A 22,759-nucleotide genomic window follows, 5' to 3' on the forward strand; every position below is an offset into this window, starting at 1 on the left:
AATAAATATATATAAAAAGATAATATGGTAACAAAATATAAAAAGCAATAACACATGTACTTGTATACAAACACATACACACACACACACACACACATTATATATATATATATATATATATATATATATATATATATATATATATATATATATATATATATATATATATATATATATATAATATCTACTTTTTTTTTTTTTAAAAAATGTATATAAAGGCACAAAAAGGTTGCATATATAATCATTGGTCAGAATATTGCACAGAGGTTAGATTGCAATTTTGTTATGGCCTGTGTTTTGAAAGTCCTGTACTCCTGTACCTCCTACCTATGGGCAGCAGGGAGAACAGGCTGCTGTGTGGATGTGTCATTAGACACATCTAGAAGGTTTCTGATCATAGAGATAAGAGAATAATCACAAGTCTACACAAGATAACATCACACTTTGTATTGATTCACCTGAGGCAGGACATTTGATCGAGCACCTCCACGTGTTTCGAGGTATCTCACCTGTCCGACGGCCCTCGAAGACGGCGCGGGAGGGGCGGTGCTTATGCGCCAACGTCACAGCGGGGTTGGCCCACAGACAGACTGAGCACACACGGAGCGGCGCCATGCACAACCGTCGGAGCGACAGCTAACCAGCAGAAATGCCTCATGAAGACCTCGACCCAGCCCGAAATGCTCGGCTCGGGGCACACGTTGTCGCATTATTCCACCGATACAGGATGTGAAGATGGACTACGTGTGATGAAATGGCCGGGTTTTGAGTCTCACTTCACGGTTTCGCTCGGTGTAGCGTGGCAGAGGCGGCGGATCGTCTCCAAAGTTGTCGGTTAGCAGGGCGCGTGTGAAGGATCGGAATTAAAGGCGCAGTGCACCCGCTGTAGCCGCAAACATGGAGAAGCAGCAGAGTGATTTGGACCGAGACCGACAGTACTGTGAACTTTGTGGGAAAATGGAGAACCTCCTCAAGTGCGGTAGGTGCCGGAGCTCGTTTTATTGCAGCAAAGAGCACCAGAAACAGCACTGGAAGAAACACAAGCTCATTTGTAAGGAGGCGGACAAGGCGCAGTTTCCCAAACAGATGCCCGAGCAAGCGCAGCCGCCTGGGGACGACAAGGCGCCGGAGAAGTGCCCACAAAAGAAAACCCCCGTGCAGGCGGACAGTGCGTCTGTGCCACAACCCACAGACTCAGAAATACCTGGGGTCGGCGACACGCCGGGGGAGGACGGGCCCAACAATACCGCCACACCTAACGGACAAACGAGTTCATCCCCTCAAAAACTTGCCCAGGAGTACATAGTCCCGTGTATGAACAAGCACGGTATTTGTGTGGTGGACAACTTTCTAGGAACAGAGACTGGGCTAGGCATTTTGGATAATGTCAAGGCCCTGCACAAAACAGGCAAGTTCACTGACGGCCAGTTGGTCAGTCAAAAAAGCGACTCCACTAAAGACATCCGAGGGGACAAAATCACGTGGATAGAGGGGAAGGAGGCCGGCTGCGAGAAGATCCGCTTTCTAATGAGTCGCATGGACGACCTGATCAGACATTGTAACGGCAAACTGGGAAACTACATAATCAATGGAAGGACAAAAGTAAGTATCGTAGCAGGTGAATGAATACAAGAGGCACACTGAATTCACGGTGCTTTTCATGCCTGAAAGTCGGCGGTTGCCCTTCAGGAGTCGGAGCTCTGCTGACACACACCTGCCACACAAAGTGGTTTAAAACCAGCAGCACTCTGACTCCTGAGGACCAGGGTCATACAGTAAGTTGTGCAAGTATCTGATTCAATTGCATCATTCATCAGAAGTCACAAACATGCTGATCAAACATGCAGCTTCCACAAGTGTCCATTCTCCCAACAAGGCACCATTTCCTGCAGTAACTTCGTCCTGTTTGCTAATTATGCTCGACTTTAAGTGTAAGAGGCTGCAAGTAAGTCCCTAACTCCAGGGTAAAGCGTGGCTAATGCCTTGAGTCAGAAAGGTGGCGTATTACCTCAACACAAAGCATTTTCTGTCCTCATACACCAGGGCTGCACGCATTCTGATTTTATAAATGTTCTCAACAAACACCAGAGAGGACAAGACTGATAAAAGTTGTAATGAAGTCAACCACTCTGGTTAAGCCCATTAATTAAATGAAAACATATACTTGAACTAATATGAACAGAATAGATTTTAGAGGACAACTTCGTGCTCAGCATGTGTCTGCAGCGGCTTCACGGTAAAGTTCAGGCGGTCAAAAATCCAGTGAAAGCAGCTGCAAGCATGTGACACACAGAAGTGTTTAACTTAGCCTGGAACATATGAATCATTGATTGATTAGTAAAAAAAAAAAACAACTAAATCAGTATCTGTACATTCTTAGCTCCTTGATCCACAGATCTCCACAGATCAAAACTATTGCAGAATGCATATTTTGTATGTATTAATATTGAAATACATGACACCAGATTTCATTTATAGGGTCTATACTCTGTTGACGCTTTATTAGGTACACTTAGCTAAATCTAATGTGTCTTACAATATTCCTGCAAATAAATCCCACTTTCATGAAGGTTATAATGTTCAGCTTTTTTAGGGAGACCTTTTTAGAAAGGTGTTAGTTCAACTTTATGATCATTTAGATGGCTGAAGTTTAAGAGGTGTTTCTAATATTTAGTCTACCCATGTTGGTATAAAAGGGGTGGGCAAAATATTAAAAACATCTTACTATATAATCAAAAAGCACCACAAAAGCCTCAAAAATAATCAGAAAGTTTAAAGAAGACTTCTTTAAAGTAGTTTGAACAAAAACTGAACATTATAACCATCATGATTTGCTGCAACTCCAGTTTATTTTCTCAACGAATCATTTGGTTTGTTAAATGTCTAATCTAATCCCATATTGATGATTTCAGATTTCTTGCTTTGTATAGTAATGAAAGTACAAAAACCCAAATATATTCACTTTACTATCACAGAAAAAGCAGCAAATTATCACAAGTGTTTTGTTTGAAAAATTACTTAAATGATTATTAAATTATCAAAATAGTTTAAAATTATTTTTTCAATCAATTGATTAATCAAGTATATAATTTCAGCTCTACAGGGCTGTAGTTTTATCTATTGTAGGCACACCTAGTAAACGGACAACGGACTGTATATTTGCAGCTTCTACAGGTATAGAACACAGTGTAACCGCATAACAACCTGCATGTTCTCTACATCTTGCAGCTCTAACAGACACATACTGCTGCGAAATGCACAGAAACACAGAAGACATTCTGCCTTCGCCAATCAAGATTGTGCATATTAAATGACACATTTTTGCTTTCGTTCTTATTAGAGTGAGGTAACGGGGTGTGTCTGAAAGAGCTGCAGTCATTTGGCAAACAGTGGGATGAATGTGCCCGAATCAGGCTCCATCCAAGTCCAACTGCGTAGCTGAATCGTCCACAGGGATGTTGTTCTGTAGCTGACTGTGACCTTAGACCTCTTTAGAGAGGTGACAGACTAAAAGATGTCTGCTGCTGTGATAAATTCAGCTCAGTGTCACACATACACATTCAGTAGCATAGTCTCGGCTCAGTACAGCATTGTTGAGGGGAAGACCTGCATGTTTTAAAGCTGGCATTGCGTGGGAAAGGAAACTGTGGGCAGCTTCTGTTTCACTGAGACACGTTTTCTAAGAAAATGACTTAGACTCATTTTCAAACTGGTTTCTCTGAGACACTGAGCAGTTAGTGTACTTTTATAAGTTGTCTGTTGACACCTTATTAGTCATTTCTAACTTTTCCAACGGCTGTTAGATGTTTTTAAAAAAAAAAGCAGCCTACATCAGGCCAAAGCAATGTCAGTCTTGCTCCAGCTCGGCTGTTGAGTTGCGTGTGACCTATGACTCTTCCTTTGACCCTGATCTGGTCACCATGACCTCATGACATGAGACTGACCCAGGAGGCGATGATCTGTTCTCAGTTTCCCTCCTCCTCCTGCTCTCCTGGGGGGAAAAACTTTGAAGTAGACTGTCACTTTCATTTTAATAGAAGTTAGGCCTAATGCTTTTTCAAGTGTCCTTTTTTGAAATGCATTCAGTTATTTTATTAAGTAGGCTACACCTAACAAACTAATGCAGTCTTAAGCAACAGCCCTGCAATAAATTATACATATATGAAATTTCTCATGTTCAGTTTTTGTTGAAATTGTTGAAACTTCAGTGTTAGTTTGAGAGGGTTTGTTATATTTTGTCCACTCTATATATTTCAGTGAGGATGGACTAATGTTAAAACACCTCAGTATCACAATGTAATCCAACAACACCACAAACAAACCACATTCTTCAGAATGACCAAAAAGTTATATCTCTAGCATAGTTTAAACAAAAACTGAAGATTATAACCTTCATGAAGGTAGGACTTCCTGCAGGGCTGCTGATGTTACAGGGGATCTAAAATGTCAAATGTCTTATCTGAACTTGTTGTCATCTTCTTTCAGTTTTAGAGGAATTTAAAAATAGTTCTTTCATGTGCTGACTTGTCCACCCATTTTGCATTTGTCCACATGTTTTGTTGTCACATTTGATTTATTTGCATTTCCTTTATTGTTTCATTTAGTTGTTTTTTTTTTTTAAATAATTGCCAGACACCCTGGGAAATTTAGTTTTTGAAGATAGACATGGTTTTGACCTCATGGCATTGTAAAGTTTGAGGATCAAGGTAGAGAGAGTTTAGCATGAAAGTCAGACCCTAAAAGGATTAGGATTAGCACAGAAAAATGATACTCTTGAACATTAAACTAACCCTACTCAGTGTAGTCACTGTTTAATATTTGACACCTTGCCATATCACGTTCAGTTATCACAGTGTGTGACATTTAAGGGATCCGGCAGTGAAAGAGCACATGTTGGATTGAAGCCTGTGGCCTTTGCTTGTTTCAGGTACTTGGTTTTCTCGGAGGCCTGATGGCTATATGGTGTTATTTTTAGGCTGCTTCCACTGTCCAGTTGTGTTTTTTCCCTGGCTTGTTCTGGGTAGACGTAAAACGTTTTCCAGAAAGCACATTACTTCAGTGAGCGATCAGTGTGTGCAGCTGGCCACTGAGTCAAACACTGTTGGGAACTTGACTTCCTTACCTACTGCCCTAGTTGCCTTGGCAAACACACGCCTGGCCTGTGACCAGCAAAAATCAGCATGACTTGCATAAATGGAAGGCTGCCAGTATCAATGGCTCAAAGGGATACAACACAATGTAAGCACAATTCGCATTGGGAAAGATAGAGGAAAAAGATTTTGCCCAAATAGTTACTTAATGTCATTGTTCCCATTTCCCCTCTTCACTTGATAACATTGTGGGAAGTCGCAGGCAGCAGGACATGTTTGTTTCTCAGCAGTTCCAGCACGTTGAATGCTTTCTGATGCCATTATAACATTATCACTGAACATATAAAGAAGTTTGAGTTTGTAGCAGCAACTTGATTGTTCCGTCGCTGACTCGCGTCCAGCATGTTAAAACTATAGCCACTGAGGCTGCATTATAAAACATTCTTTTTGCTAATACAACCACAGCTGAAACAATGTTGATTTATTGATTAGTCAACAGAAAATGAATCAGCAGCTACTTTGATAATTGATTAATTGTTAAAATCAAAAAAGCCAAACGTTGCCTGGTACCAGTTTCTGAATGGATGGTAAAGATGTCACTTTGCGCTTATGGAAATTATGACACTAATTTTTCAGCACTTTGTAACATTACATTGATCAATCAAGAAAATAATAAAAATGGAAATAAATATTAGACGCAGCCCCAAATACAACAAAGGGATTGACAATATGGATGAAAGCAAAGTCATTTATATTGCAATAGTGATGCATTGTGAAGTATATGTTCTGGAAATTCCATTGAAAAACTGCTTCTGAGGTCAAATAATAACGAAGGACTGTTTATATTCAGCTAATGCAGTGAATTAAATTCAGGCACTTTATCACATTAATGAAAACATCCTGTGGATTCTTTTTTGCCATAAAACAGTCCTACAGTGACTTGCAACATTTCCCGCTTTAGCCTGGTTACTGATAGAAATCTTTCAGTATTGTTTCTGTCGTATCACGGGATACCACATATCATCATTATCAAAGATGGTTACACCTCCCGTTTTCAGTGAAAGCTGCTGTAAGGTGCTAAGAAGCATCCCCCTCCCCTGTGGTGTTGTTGATAATGAAATGAACTTTTATATTGTCAAATATTGACTCTTTTATTGTATTATTTGTAATATCACAAAGTGACTGTAGACATGACTGCTTTCATAAGGAAGTTGACCGTTGACCTAAATCTTAAAGCTCTATAGAGTAAGTAGGGTAGAGGAAGTCATGTGGTGGTGGTCGTCTGAGTGTTGGAGCCGGCTTTACATTATGCTATAGGCTGAGCAAGCCGGTCGTTCCTTCCGCCTACAGTACCAGCATGCCCAAGGCAACACCATGCATGCCACCTTTTTCCTGCTTATTGTTCTACCATCACACAGCAATAATGTAATAGTTCTGTGGTTAGTCAGAGCACGGACTCACCCATCATCCACAGTCACGTACGAGCCTCGACGATGGGATGATGAATCCTTCCTTAACCCTCTGTAATCCATCAGTGGGCTTTCAACATCGCATTCTATTATAACACAATGCAAAGCTCCGAGGAGTTTTTGTGATTTATGTATGAAATATACTGAGTAGTAGAGAAAAATGAAGACCTGTGGTTTGATTCAACATGCTGGCGTAAGGTGTAATATTACAAGGTGTTCACTCACAAAAGTGAAGCATCTAATAGATTTTGCATTCAATTCAGATACATTTTGTTCTAACCTTGTTTATCTCTACATTTACTATGGCGTGACTGTTTAAGCAGCACCTGGCCATGATCCAAGCGGAGCCTTGAGAAAGAGGTCTTCTGTTTTTGACTGTTTGCAGCTGTAGAGTTGAAGACAGGGAAGATTTATGGAGGGTGGAGCAGGACACCAGAATAATTTTGCATTTAAAAAGACAATTTAGAAAGGAATTGGGATTGTCTTAATTGCATCAATTTAATACAAAATGTTTTTGAAAGACATTAAGTAATTTGCTATATTTAGCTACTGAAATAAGTCTGTTCCTTTGCCATACACCAGCCTCCGTAGAGAATGAGGAGACAGCTACACTATAAGCTGCTGGTTAATATAGGGCTGTGATTAATTGCCAAAGCAACGCCTCCTTTCTTTTTCACTCAACTTTTTTGAACTGTGACTCAAAATGATCTTTTCAAGTGATGTTTCTTGCTTTGCTCAATCTACCACTGGCAACTAGAAAGTATCAGTGACTGATCCAATTACAGAATGAGCTCACTTGGCTCTCGCACAGGCACGGATAGAGGTATTCAGTTATGCTGAGCCGTCACTAAGAAGTTAGAGCACTAAACAGGCACAGTACTGTAGATATCTGCACTCTTAGCTAGCTCTTGCTGTTTACGATTATAACACCACTTGACTGATTGCAAGAGGATTTTTTGAGGATGAATTCATGCTCTCTGACTCAAACATGCCGGCTTATCCTGTGTGATTTCATTGTGTAAGAGGAAACAGCAGGCCTGTGTGTCTGAGTGGATCTCAGTGTTGAGTTTATTCCAAAATCAAGTTTTAAACAGCTCACAGAGGTCAGCCTGTGCATTTATCTTTTGTTTGTCAGCAGGAGACACCAGCAGAGTGTGCTGAAATGAACTTTTCACAGTCCCCTTCAGAGAGTTTGCATAATGACACCAGAAACAGCACTTGTGTTTCCGCTGCAGCATGTTGAGGGTGTGGGGTAGCGTCGCCGCTGTATATGTCCTTCTATTGTTCACAGCCTATAGAAAAGAAGAAAAGACTAAACTAGGTCATTACTTTAAACAGGGATTTCCTCTGGAGGTAGCACCACTGTCTGACAGATAAAACAGCGAGCTATCCCAAGCTGGGGCCCAAACTGTCTCGTTTCCCACACTCCCCTGCGCTACAAGGTCTCCATCCTAACTGTTTGTATTCATGTTTGGATAAGCATCTCTTCTGTGAAGTGAGCAGACCCCTTGCAGCTTTTTTTCTGCTCCACCCCAGCTCATGGCTCATATTAGTACATGAACCAAGGATACAATTCTTTGAGACTTTTTTCAGTAACTCCTCCCTTTCAAAACTCCCAAACTACAAGTGGAAGATGATGAGAAATTCGTGTAAAATGTTGAGTCAAACGTGTAGTTCTCAATGAGTCAATCAGGAGAAAATAAATCTGTTAATCATTTCAGTCATTTATCTAGCAAAACATGTCTTGTTGCAGCTTGTCATCGTATCATATTATTGTAAATTGAATTCCTTTCAGTATTGAGCAATTTGAAGATGTCACCTTGCAGCCCGGGAACTAGTTATGGACATTTTTCCATTTTTATCGAATTTTATTGATTAAACAATGAATCGATTAATACAGGAAATGTTCAACAGATAAGTAGTTAATAAAAATAAACATTAATTGCATCCCTACAAATGCATACATTTTACCAGACAGTGTCTTCAGTCATTTCAAAATTTAAAATTTAAAAAAATATTTTTATGACATGGCTTCACACACAATGTCATTCAAAATCTATTCATCCACCTAAACCTGAATGATTCCAAATATGAAAAAGTATGTTATTATATTTTTATGATGAACAAGTGGCTGGTGAAAAAAGTCAAACATGTAGCAGCTGAAGAGATGACCGAGATATTTTTCTCAGACCAGAACTAAACGACGAACACATGACTCTAGTGGGATGTATGTTGATCTGCATCTGCTGGACATGTAAGCTGCAAGCAACTACTTGATTTAAAGGTACCCTGTGTAGTTTTATTGTACAGACACGTTGAGTGTTTCTCAGCAGAGCACATTGTGTGGATCTTTGAGGCAACAAATGCATCGAATGCATTTCCTTTCTCATAAAACATTTGTAAAGCTGATATTTATTTATATCATTTTGAAACCTGCATTGTTAACACATGTTTGCATGCTAGCAATCTTCTTCCAGATGAGGTGAATAACGTGAAACTGTTGTCACTCATGTACTCATATGTTTACGATTTATAAAAACAAAACAGGGATACTCAAACTCCACATGGTACCATTAAGTAGACAATCACATATTAAGGTTCATTTCTGTCCACTAGTGGCTGAAAATTTCTTTGTTGCGTTAAAAAAGGAAAACAATAGAGTGTGCATGGAAACAATTGGCTTGTGACAAAAGGCTTTAATCAGTGATAAATATTAGAAAGCAGCTATTGTTTGCCATCTACAGCGACTGGCAGAGCTCATGGGTTGGTTGTTTGCTCTTCCTGTCTGCATGCCGAGGTGTCCTTGAGCAAGATACTGAAACCCAAATTGTTTCCAATGTGCAGACTAGCAAAGTGCCACTGCCATCAGTGTGTAAATGTGTGTGGGTAATTGTGAGAGGTTGTGAAGCACACTCTGGTTAAAAGCTTTATATAATGCAGTCCATTTACCATTTATTTTATTGTATGACTGAAGGTCGACGGCAGAGTGACAGGCTGAATACAGTAAAGGGAGATATTATAGTGGCTAATAACTGTTACTTTCTGGTGAACATTATGGAAGCTGTCTGGTGTAAAATGTCCACTTTTCTTGTATTTTGTCTGCTTTTGGAAAATGTAAAAAATGTGAGCCGCACGTGGAATGAATTCTCTGACCTTGAATTTGCACAGTTGGTGCATCTCAAAAAAATGATTGACCTTACATTCATTTATCTTTTCTCTGAACTCAAACAGAATATTCTCCACAGAGTCAGGATAATACAATCTATCAAATGTTGTAGTTTTAACCAAAACATTCTCTACAAAATAGCAGCTGTCAATAAAATACATGCATAATGAGAATGAAATATATTAATGAAAAGTAATTACTTCAAATAAAATGATCATCTTGTACTTTTGGTTAATGAGTTACATGAAGTATTATGCGTGTTTCATCACTTACTCCTCTTTGGAATATACAATTCAAAAAGGTTTTTGGAGCTTGCTTTTTCTGTCTGGTCAAATATGTCTTTACTGGAGTGACAACAGGACTGTTCCTTCACTCGTACACCACGTGGCACAGCTTTAAATATCTATTTGATTTGATAATGGAATTTTCATTATTTATGATTCCATCGCGGTCGTAACCAAACCCTCAGCAAACCACAAATAGCCCTAAATAGCAGAAAGGCTGAGGTTCACAGAATAATTTTTACACATTAATCTGTAAACATATGGTAGATATTTACATTTAGGCAATAGTTGTTTTTTTTTGGGGGGGGGGGGGGGGGGGGGGTTGATAGGGATGAAAATTCTTAGCCGACTTGTAGATTAGTTGACATAAAAAACACTAATTGTGTAAAAGCATCATTAATTGATCCTGTGCCAGTTGGCCTTAATATGCATTCTTGCTATCTACGTACCTGCAGAGTGGAGTATTTCTGCAGTTGTTTCCACTGACAGCACTCAAATGGCAAATTATATTATCTCTGTATATCTATTTATATTTTATAGAGGTGGTGCTGGAAATTCACATTCACTCTCTAAATCACATCATCATCATCACATCAAGGCAGCATACGTGTACCATATTTCACATCTTGAGTTTCCCGTTTTAACAGAAAGTGTTATGGTTAACGTGCATTGCGGTAGGTCACTGCAAAAAGTGTCTCTTGTTTTTTCCTGAGCAGTTATTTGGTTATTCTGATACAGCAGGTCCTCATTTAGAAAAAGACACAAAACAGCAAAACTGCTGCATGTCTGATTTAAATTGATACTAGTCAGTTAAGTGGCTAGTATCAATTTAAATCATTTTGCTGTTTCACTGCCAACAGCGGGCTTCGACACCTGTTTGCACTTGCTGCAGGAGCATTAGAAGTATGAAGAAATCCCTGTAGTAGTCATACAGTGTTCTACAATGTTTTATTTGTTCTTCTTCTCATTTTTATCAATAAATTATAAATTTTAATATTTTCAACTTTTGATTATTTAGTTTTACAAATTATTTTTCTCACAGAAATAATGGAGATAAAATCAAATCACTGATTTTCTTTGCTTTCAATTTTAATATTGCTTTGCAAACACCTGATAACAATCAGACCATATGCTTGAACCACACTACTTGTAAACAGAGTATTTAGAAGAGGTGTGTCTTAGTTTACAGTAATTCACTAAGTTTAGCCTCACATAACGCATAGTAGTCTTGCTTGAGATTGTCATGTCCTGCCCAGTGCAAGCTCGATTTATTTGAGGTCTGAGTTGTAGTTGTCTGAGATAAATTGAGAATGAGGAAGATAAATAAACAGGAGCACACGACTTGCGTAGGACAGCTTGCTCTCCCTCGCACAGAGGGATTCTACATCTCCAGACTGCACTTTGAATTGTTGATTTATTGAATTATTGTAGATGCCCAACATACCAAACAAATAGATTTTGGTCAGGAATGTTACACTGACCAAGGGTCATTGTAATCATAGATGTAATTGTGAGGTAGAAGAGTTAAATGGACCTCTGTATCAGCAGTGACAACGTCTCATAATAAACAGAAAGCTATTGTCTGAAATTAACTACAACAATGAATTGTGGTAAATATAACAGATCAGAAAGAACTTAAAGTGGAAATGGTACTTTTCTCTGCCAATATTGGATGTATTTAATTAGTTTTCCTTACACTTACTGTCAATACTGACACTGAAATGGTTCTTTAATTGTTCACTTGCACTGCCAACTGTGATATTGAGAAAATTAAAATCAAAATTGAGTAGCATTTTAATATTTTACTTATTGCTGATAATTGATGAGTTCTTGGTAGTGAATGCAAACGGTTGGTGTGTTTATTGGCTCGCTTTAAAGTTATTTATAAAGTATATTATTGTGTTGATGCACATGCTCGGTTAAATCTGTGTCTGTGGCGTAATGTCTGCCCTTCACTTGGTTTAGTTGAAGGCCTGAGCCATCTAGTTTGATGACCTCTACTTCCCTCTCGTTCACTCTTTGCCTGTGAATGCCAGTTGGCCTCTGAAGCCGTGCCTGTGGAATGTAAACAAACAGCGAGCGAGGTCAACCTCTTAATGAGGGCCACAGAGGAACGCGGAAGAATAAGTGGCTGAAAAGAAAGGAAGCTCAAATAGGGATAAAAGGTCAGAGGTGAAGATGGCAACGGAAGAAAATTTTCCAGCAGTGTAGACTGTTTATTTAGACCATGTTTTATTAAAATCCTTGCCAGTAGGGGAGCTTTAAAAAATATTAAGTTCGGTCAAGACTTTGAAAATACCACTTTTTGAGTTTGTGGCAATTTTAACCTGTATTTAAAATATCCTTTTGCGTATAATCAGTGATTTACTTTTACATGTTGTCTGTACAAACTGCTGATCACTGATGCTGTCTGTATTGCAGTTGTATTTTGCATTTTTCATCAAGGATTTTCATCTAAGCCATCTGCAGTTCTCTGACTGAAGATTTGATCAAAAGTAGTCTTTTCTTCTGTGTCTCGGCTAGCTGGGTCCTCATGACCAGATCACATGAAAGGCAAACTGGAGTTAAATAGCACTTCGTACGAGGTTGGAATTTCCAGATACTAGCTGCATTCCAGTTCTTGTATTTTCAGTAGGTCATTTGTGTCCTCCGTGTGCAGTCAGTGTTACATGTTAGTTGCTACTTCCTTTTGGCTTTCACTTATCACAATATTTTTTTTTCCTCATTTTTCAAGCAACATTATTTTTCCTCATAATCCAAATTTTACTACTCGTATTGAATACTTTTTGTCAACATTTTTGAGTTTTTAAATATTCATAAAGAAACCAAACTTTTGTATATTTTAGAACAACCCTGCCTGGCAAGCTTACATGTGTGTAATTGAGCCTGTGCGGGAGTTATAATTCCCTGCAGTCGATGAAGCCTTATAGAGTTTCTACAGCTGTCCACTGTGAGGAAACGAAAGGCGAAACTGCTGCGTCCGGTTTTTTGCCGAGCGCCAAGGCTTTCACACCTTCAGTCAGCCCACACACACACACACACACTCCACCCTCACACATCTGAATCCACACAAACACACTTTCCTAGCAGCGACTGTTTACCCATCTTCAGTCTTGCAGCGTGAGCCGAGCAGTTAAGGGTGGGAGGGGTGACATAGCCGAGGATCAGCCAACCTTCCTCACGCTCTGCACGTAGCACGACCATTAAAATACTGCTCCCTCTGGAGGGAGGCCAGGAGTCAAAGTTTACAGCAGTTCACTCCTCTCTTCTGCTCCAGCCCCACCCCTATCCTTACTCTGTCTGTGCCCCTCTCCCTCTGTCTCTCTCTCACACACACACATGCACACAGAAAAGTATTGCGTCTTACTGACAGGAAGCCCTTTGTCAGTTTGCGTTCCCCTCACCCGCTTTGATTCCCAGCAGCCGTGTTTTTTTCTTTTTTCCCTGAGACCCACCCTTTTTTTAAAAAATCGATAAAGTAGTTTGTAAGTTCATGCAGCCGGAGCAAGAATCCACACCCCCCATCTTTATGTTGAAGTTTTGTTGTTTTTCAGCTTTGAAGGCCCTGATACTGTGCATTCCAGTGGTAACCTGCATCACTCAAAAGATGTGAGCACAATGTGGACTGACGCAAGCAACTACGGTCAGACACGCAGGAAAATGAGATTCAGACGTATCTGTGATGTGGATGATTTTGATTCGCTCTCATGCACCATAGCAAGACATAGAAAGATTTTGCACTAAAAGATTATGCAACGCAATTACCACTAAGTCAGATAAAATGAACTTTTACAAAAGCATGTAGACCTACAGGCTTACATATTAAGTAATTCTGTTCAACCCCTTGAAGTCCAAATATTTTAAAAATATAACATATCCTCAACATAACATATCATTTTTCTGTGGACAAGATAGTTTTTTAAGATTGAGACATAAGAATGTCCGACAGTATTTCGCTTGGCACGAGTGCAGGAGTTTAGTCTGCTGTGAGTGTTTATAATAATGTTGCTATGGTTTATGTTGATCCAAGTGTGTGGAAGAATGTGGAGGAACTTGCCTTTGTTTGTCATATCACTGCTTACACGGTGTATGAGGGTTGAATCTTCCCTCTGCATTTATGCACGTTCGCAACTCACCTCAGCTCCCCTTTATCTGCCTTGAAGTTAGAGAAGACAAGCAGTTAGTTGCATGGTGTCAAGTGTTTGTTATTTCCCATTCTCATGGTGTGAAAACCTGGTGCTGTATGCTGATACAGTTTGAAATGGTTATTATGAAAATGATTCAAGATGATGGAGACGGAAGGTTTTTTTTCCTCTCCGAAATTTAGATCAAGTCTTCTTGGAAGTCTTACTTCTGAAGAAAAGACAAGCGTTTCTGTCACAGTCCTCCCCGCCGTGTGCGAGTCACCACTTGTGTGTCTTATTCCTGAGGGAATTTCTGCGCTGTATGACTGCTTTCACTCGCTGTTTACACCAAGAAGTTTACAAGAGCTCATAGGGGTTCACTGCCAACACCCAAGCAGATCATGTGAGTCTTAATAGAGCAGGAAAAGGCAAGGGGAAGTTGACGTGCAGCGCGATATCTCCGGTTTATTTTCTCGCTAGTTTAAAGTTTATAATGAGGCAGCTGTGTTGTGAGCAGCCTCTGTGTGTATCAGTCTTGGTGCAGGTGAGGCAAGGACAATGCGATCTGGCTGTGCCAAGACCAACTGCTGCATCCCCACATCAGGGGCCAACAAAGGCAATCTGAGCTACTTCCAAGGCCCCGGTTCTGACTGTCCGGATCCCTGCTGGGACTTGCGTTTGCGCCGACGCACATACAATTTAATGCAACCTTGACTGTTCTCTCCTCATGCCAATGCAGTCATTCTGTTGTGTTGTTTAATGAGACACATGAGATCTAAACATATTATGCATGTGCTCGCGTTTTCGTCATTGAGTGTCTGTTTTTACTAATGACGTTTTTTCATCTTCTTGTCTTCAGGCAATGGTAGCATGTTACCCTGGAAATGGGACAGGTTACGTGCGCCATGTGGATAACCCAAACGGCGATGGACGGTGTGTCACATGCATATATTACCTTAATAAAGATTGGAATGCCAAGGTATGTGTGATGAGAAAAAAAAAATTAATTTGAATAATTCTAATTTGAACTTTAAATTTTCTTGTTTTAATTTTCTTTTATGTCATGCATATTCATTCAGTTGTGATTTGAGGTTATCACTGAATTCACAAACAAAAATAATTTGCAAAAAGGCACAGTGTCTGGTCTTCATAGTCCAGTTGGACTTCCTGTGACGAGGCAGCCTTCTTGTCTCCATGTCAGTCATCACCTCTATGCTGCTTTATTCCACACTCCACACCCCAGCAGTGTCAGTACGTGCTGTCCGGCCACTCTCCTCATTTATAATCCCATTAAACACAGAGATCCTGCTAATCCAGCGACACCCAAACAAGGGCAAGAGCGCCCCCATGCTACTTTACCCAAATCCATCACTGTGTAGGAATATATGTATGTATGAATGTATATGCCCTGATTACATTACATAATAACAGATTATACAACAAACAGGCCACAGACGTCAGCATAAGGGACAACATCAATTAAAAAAAACACATGCATTCACATTGCTCTATGTCAGTCAAAAGAGATTTAATTGATTAAAAGGGATTAGCTTATCTAATTTTACAAGCCTCTGCAGATTGTTCCACTTGTGTGGAGCATAGTTTTCAAAACACAGTTTCTCAAGCTCAGAACTAACATGGTGATTTTTGAGAACCAAATGGTCCTTGGACCTAGTGTAGTGTCAGAATGATCTATAGTTAAAAAGTAAGTTTTCTAATAAGCCTTTGTATATAAATAGAATACAGTGCCTTTATCTCTTCTCACTACCAACGACTGCCACCTAATTTTCTCATATAGTATACAACGATGCGTTCTTAAGACATCCCCAGTTATGAACCTAAGGGCGGAATGATAGCTGCTTTGAGAGGTTTAAGGGTTAAGGCAGGAGAGTGCATATAAATTATATTGCCATAGTCCATAATGGATAAAAAGGTTGAAGGATCAATTTGCTTTCGGCAATCCTGGGTAATACATGCCTTCTTTCTATTTTAAAAAATGCCAGTTTTGCTTTTAAGTTAGTCAGTCCATCAATGTTTTTTGAAGCACAGTTTGTCATCAAGCCAGAAACCAAGATATTTATTTAAGAGGATACTCTTTCAAGTGCTGTCCCATCAAGGGTAGTAATAGCAGCATGCATTTTGTTTTATCAGAGTTTAAAAGTAATTTAAGATCAATTAAATTTTGCTGAATTGTGAATAAAAGTGGTCCTAGAACTGAACTCTGTGGCACACCTTTAACATTTAGAAAGCTGGACTGATAGCCATCAGCCATGACAGCTTGTGTTCTACCACTGAGATCATTTGCAAGCCAATTACACAACTTTTCATTGAATCCAATAAATTCCAGGCTTTTCAAAGGAATTTGATGATCGACAGTGTTAAAAGCCTTAGATAAATCAATAGAAAGGGGGCGACACAATCCTGCTTGTTATCTAATGCACTAGCAACATCATTCAAGACTTTCAAAGCTGCCGTACCAGTACTATGCCCAGGTCTAAGTCCTGATTGATAAGGTTTTAAAATGGAGTGTTGAGATAAAAATGTTCTCAACTGATGATTTACCAGTTCCTCTAACACTTTAGCTAGGCACGATGGTTCAGTTGGATGATAATTATTTAGCTCATTGAACTGACCCCCTTTATGCAAAGGCAGGATGTAGGCTGTCTTCTAGAGGTCAGTGATGCTTTGTGTTACCACAGTTAGATTAAAAATATAAGTTTATAAGTTATAAGTAAGCATTCAACTAGTAGTTGAGCTGCTAATAATAAAAGCCTTGGCTCTAACTGATCAGCCCCAGTGATCTTTTTTTGGGTCAATAGAACAAAGAGCATTAAACACTTCATGATCCAAAAGATCTGAGTGCCTAATTTGTTTGCCTAGTAAGGTAAACTATGATCAAAGAGAGTGGGAGGAAACCCAGCATTTTCAAATAAATAACCTGATGAAATAAAATGTTCATTGAATGCATCACATATTTTCTTTCCAACAGAGTTAGTGGTAGAACTTTGAACCATTTCACTGGGTGAGGATGAAGTAGGATTATGTGATAATGATTTAACTGATTTTCAATAATTTGCTGGGTTTCCTGCTTTCAGTGCAAATATAAAATGATGATTTGGTTTTTCGAATAACTGTGACACCTATTACGTTGTTGAGGAAAATAGTGCCAGAGGATGATTTAGTTGTTCATACTTGGCACCAGGCAGCATCCCTTTCATGTAACATTTCAGCAATTTCTTAACAAAGCCAAGGATTGTTCCTGTTTTTGACTCTGAATTTCTTAAAAGGCATGTACTAGTCTGCAATGGAGTTAAATGTTTTTATAAAATAATCTTAAGGCCAAGTGTGGATCAGGAATTGCCATGGTAATCCCAATATCACTATAGTACAAATCAAACAAAAATACTTGTTCAGAAAAGTGTTTAAAATTCCTTTTGACAGTGATACATGGTTTGAATCTTGGTAATTCTGTGTCACAGATGCATGCTGTTGGGCAGTGGTCACTGAGGTCCAGAAGAAAAACACCACTAGATGTATAATGTTGAGATCTATTGGTTAAAAATAATATCTAGATGTGTGGCCTTTCCTGCATTTTTTGAATCCAGCCGAGAGGGGGAAGAAATAAGCTGTGTGAGATTGAATTCATTGCAGAGATTTTTAGATGATCAGAAGTGTTAGTTAAACCAGTTAACGTTCATATAACCCAGGATAAGAAGTTCTGAATTATCATAGTTGGATATCAAATCAAATAAAACATCTATTGCTCCCACAGGTGCAGAGGGTGAACAATAAAACCCGATAACTAATATTTTTCCAGTATTATTTTTCCCCAGACAAACACTTACAGCCAAGAGTTCAAAACATTTCAGCTTAGATACAGAGGTAACGACAGAGACAGATAAACAACTTTTCACAAAATAGCAACGCCTCATCCCTTAGTAGGCCGTTCACATGGAAAAATACTATAGTTATAAAGACAAATATCAGCATTTTTAACTTTGTTCAACAACCATGTTTCAGAAAACACAGGCATATCAAGGTCAGTTTGTTGTGCCCAGACTTTAATATAGTCCATTTTGGATACAATACTACACATGTTCATATGAACACTTCCCATGCCCTTGTGATGCAAAATGCTTTGCATGCTAAAATCAACATTCAGAGTTCCCTCCAGAGCTGCAGGTGCCGCTATTGTTAAGCGGAGAACATAGTAACGGGTTATGTTTTGTATCCAGGTTCATGACCCTTTGGCTTGCTTCCTTCTGTGGTAAATAAACAGTCCGAATCATGATCAAGTTTTTTAAGTCGACATTCCTGTGATTAGTCCACTGATAGTCACCAAGCGTCAGTTGTAAAAATGTTGAATGGGTTTCAAGGCGAGCTCCATGTTAAGTGACAGGAGCCGAGATTAACACACATTCGGGTGAAGACTATTGTTTTTGAAGAGATCTGGGCAATTAAGGAAAGCAGCAAAGTTGTCAACAAATGAAATGCCTCAAGATTCACAATATCCCTTTAGCCATATGTGAAGCTGACAAATGCGACTAAATTGATGTTACCAAGTCTGGGTAGAAGGAAGAGGCCCAAATATGACACATCGGATCTCCAAATCCAGGAGCGTGTCAATAAGACATAAAATCGTTCTTCAGCCTCTCGGACTGCTGGAATTAACTATTGTTAAATCCAACATGTACCAGGACAATTTTCACCATTGGATGTTTTTCAAGGAGCGATGGTATCTTAGCAGTGACATCCCACAGTCCGCACCTGGATAACAGTATGTTACTGCAGTAGGATTCCTAACATCCCTGACACCATTGACAAACCCAGAATTAGCCTTGTAGGAAACAATGATGGAGGGGGGCGTTTACATTGATATGGAGTGCCAGGGATAGGGTCTCCAGCAGCAGCAAACGGGGGTGTGTGCTGGTACCAAGCCTAGTAATCCTGCTGTTGCTCTAGTGGCCAGTTTTCGCTGGCAGTCCGAGGGCTGCTGGATCGGGACCCTCTATGAGGTGGTGGGAGAGCACAAGGCGAGGCGGTGAAGCACGAGTGCCCTTTAATTAAGCAAATTTAGCTTAGGCAATAATGTAGCTTTAAAATTCATGCTAATAAAGCTTATTTGAATTCGATTGAGGTGTTACTCCAGTAATTAAGTGCTCACATCATTACTAAAAAAAATTACTACATGGATCAGATTGGCATTTCAAAATAGTTTGTTTCATATTGTATTTCAGTGGACTAAGGACACCAGTAAATGGTTTGGCACACAGTATACTGGAGACTGAAAATAGTGTCCCCTTTTCTATTCATTCGATCGAGAAAGGTTTTGAATCGAGAATAAATTCTGGATCAAATCGCCACCAAAGAATCGGAATCGAATCAAAACGTGAGATTCCCAAAGATTCACATCCCTACCATGTACCTATGTGACAAATGAAAGTTAAAAACAAGCTGCGCTGGTGGGAGGAAAAATACACAGGCAAGAAAACACCAGAGGTAGAAGAGAGCGGATCATCCACAATACTTCACTTTCAGTATTGTAATGGCTTATACAAAGTTATGCAACTACAGGTTGCTTTAGGCTTTAAACTTAACCCCAGATTGAAGAAATACTATTCAGTATTTGAATTTTGTAAATATGGATCACAATAAGATGACCTGACTCTGAAGCTGCTGCTATTTTGAGAAACACTGCACTGAAAAAGGTGAACTAATCTTGTATGTTAAGATACAAAAGTGCTGCACAGTGACCTCTTTGTCGCGCCAAGATGAATAACTCTCATCAATCCATTTTCTAAACTGCTCATCGTGCTCCAGGTTATGGGATGTGCTCTCGCTGTGGGTTGCAGGGAGCGAGAGCATATCCCAGCATGCATTGGGCAAGAGGCAAGGACAGGTCACCAGTCTGTTATAGCAGACATATACTATAGAGACATACAGATACATTCACACCACTCTTTGTTTCATACCTTAACAGTCATGATTAGTATATTCAGCAATCATTACTCGACATCACCAGCCTTAGTACTGACACATGGTGAAAGTCATTTAAATCGCAACGACAGCTGTTAATAAAAGTTATGTTTACATTGAGTGTTACTCAATGTGTGTATTCTTGAGATCTAACAAAAAGGGTTGAATGCATTTCCTTCCTCATGAAACAGTTACAAAGTACTTTAAACCCTGCATTATTTACATCCATGTTTACTAGCTTACGGTCTCACCTGCCTTTGTTGGCGCCTTGTTGTGTTTCTTGATGCATTACCACCACCTATAGATTATTGCGTTACCCATGTATACATGCCCGTGTGCATGTGCGTCCTTGTGTGTGAGTAAGAGACAAACAAAGTGGGAACCCACTCCTAAAAAAACAAATAAAACAAAAAAAAATGAGGTCATAAACTCCACAGGATACCTTTTTAAGAAAGTATAATGCTTTTGTTTGTTTTGGCCTGATGGCGCAACATGAAAAGTTAAGGGATCAACAAAGCCATTATAATTAATCCAGAGGGGGGCAAGAATGTCTGAACCAAATTTCATGACAGTCCATCAGGAAAAGTCAGGGGATCACCAGAGTTATTAGGATACATCATCTGGGGATTACGACTGTCTGTTTCATCTTAATTGATCTTGTAATTGTTGGGATATCTCAGTCTGGATCAAAGTGGTGGACCAACTGACTGGCATTGCCATCCCTACAGTTGTCCCTATAGTATGGCTACAAACATTAAAATGTTGAGGGTCAGTCGATGTCCATTTTGGGTTACAACACAATTTGACTGTTTGTACCCATCCTTTTAAGTTAAAAACATTTTAACTTAGAATGAATATTTTTGGATTGTGCATGTCGTCATTTGACATCAGTCTAATTCAGCTTGAAGTAGGTCTAAAGTTGACGGCCTGCAGGCGAGTGTTGAGGTGTTCACTGCACACTCAATGTTAAAACCAACTTGGCTATACGTGCATTAAAATCAGTGCTCCCTGAACATTTCTCCCCTCTTCTTTGACCCTATTGTGCTTTATTTAGTTGTCACACCACTGGTATTCCCCCTCATTCAAAGGAGTATAAATGAGAATAGCATTACTCTTCCAACAAAGGGTGTGAACCTTTTTTAGTCTGCTAGTTCGCGTGTGAAGAGAGGGGCCTATCATATCAGCTGTGTGAGAGTTTAAGCGGCACGCTTGCAGCAATCTGCTTTTTCACTCTCCAGGTCCTTTATCCAGCCAGAGCAGTTTTCCTGTGGGTTATTCTTCCTATCCCTCCACAGGAAAGCCGTCCCCCGCTGCTGCTTCCTATCCTGAGCTTTCCTCCTAGCCCTTGGAGTTGGACAACCCTTTTCCTTAACATTGTCGTCCTATGTTGATCATTTAACAAGTCTGCGATATACAGTATTTGAATGGATCTTATTTATGAGTACTATGTGCAGTTTTAAGGGAACTTTGTCTCCCTGAATGTTTACCTTTTTTAATGTGGATGAACACAACAGCAATCAAATCCCGAAGCATGATCACTGCAGAGGCTTCGCTTAGTGTGTGCTTCCTATAGTCTGTCCTTACCTTCCTGCTTTTGCTTTGTCCTGATTTGTATACATAATGGGGCTGTTTCTTCTTGTTCTGCTCCTCCAGGAACACGGTGGCCTTCTTCGAATCTTCCCAGAAGGAAAGGCCCAGTTTGCCGACATTGAGCCCAAATTTGACCGTCTGCTGTTATTCTGGTCAGACAGACGGAACCCTCACGAGGTTCAACCCGCCTTCTCCACCAGGTCAGCATCCTAGTCTTTCCACTGCACACGCTCAGACGATCAGGTCTGCTTTGCAATGACTTACCGCTCTAATTCTGTCTCCATAGGTATGCCATCACGGTTTGGTATTTTGACGCAGATGAGCGAGCCAGAGCTAAAGAAAAGTACTTAACAGGTAGGCTTTGATGTGGAAACAACACAATCCTGTTTCCATTGTTTCAGGCCTTCTGTCTTTTACATTATCTCATGTGTGTTTGTTGACTTGATCTACTTCCACGTAGCGCACAGTTGTAACAAATGCATGTTTTCCCTCTTTTCTTTGTGCAGGTGCAGGAGAAAAAGGAGTAAAGGTTGAACTCGACAAACCATCAGATCCCAGCTAGTGGGAAGCCTGCGTCCCCTACAACCAGCCATTAAGTGCTCTGTCCTAAGAAAGTGGCCTATAGAGAGCATGTGTGTGTGCTTTACATGGAAAACAGCAGACTTTTGCTTGAGTGGGTGGAAGATCCATGCTTAGAAAAACAAATACACAGCGAATTCTGTTTGTTTTCAGTCAACCTGGGCGACCCAGCGGACCTTGAATGTCATGACATTGTACTGAAAGGGATTGTGTGTTTTTTTTCCTCTCACCTTTTTTTTGGTGGAGAACGCTTACATTACAGCTGACATTTTCAGAAAATCACTTCAAACAGGAATTAAGCTCATCTTTTGCATAATGGTTTTTGCAGTTAATTCCTTTAAGGTACAGTGTTCTGCATATGCTTAATGTGTTATGCTTTTCACATGGAATCAGCTGTTATAAGCTACTGTATGGCAAATGTGCTTGAGTTTGCAATAATATGAGGAATGATCTGAATTAAAAACACCCTTTTCTGACAGAA

The 22,759-nt window shown here is 39.7% G+C and overlaps 1 protein-coding gene across 2 annotated transcripts; it reads left to right on the top strand.

Moving 5' to 3' along the window:
- The first annotated feature begins 571 nt into the window (after positions 1 to 571).
- On the top strand, positions 572 to 22,759 carry egln1a (egl-9 family hypoxia-inducible factor 1a). 2 transcript variants are annotated; one of them, XM_044373875.1, is made up of 5 exons: positions 573 to 1,602; positions 14,993 to 15,112; positions 21,763 to 21,899; positions 21,986 to 22,053; positions 22,206 to 22,759. In XM_044373875.1, the coding sequence occupies exons 1-5, from the start codon at positions 898 to 900 to the stop codon at positions 22,259 to 22,261; spliced, it is 1,086 nt and encodes a 361-aa protein (XP_044229810.1). In that variant the 5' UTR covers positions 573 to 897; the 3' UTR covers positions 22,262 to 22,759. The 2 variants fall into 2 exon arrangements, with proteins under 2 accessions (XP_044229812.1, XP_044229810.1); XM_044373877.1 differs by lacking the exon at positions 14,993 to 15,112 and having other exon boundaries at positions 572 to 1,602.

This window comes from Thunnus albacares, chromosome 14 (assembly GCF_914725855.1).
Source record: "Thunnus albacares chromosome 14, fThuAlb1.1, whole genome shotgun sequence".
NCBI lineage: Eukaryota > Metazoa > Chordata > Actinopteri > Scombriformes > Scombridae > Thunnus > Thunnus albacares.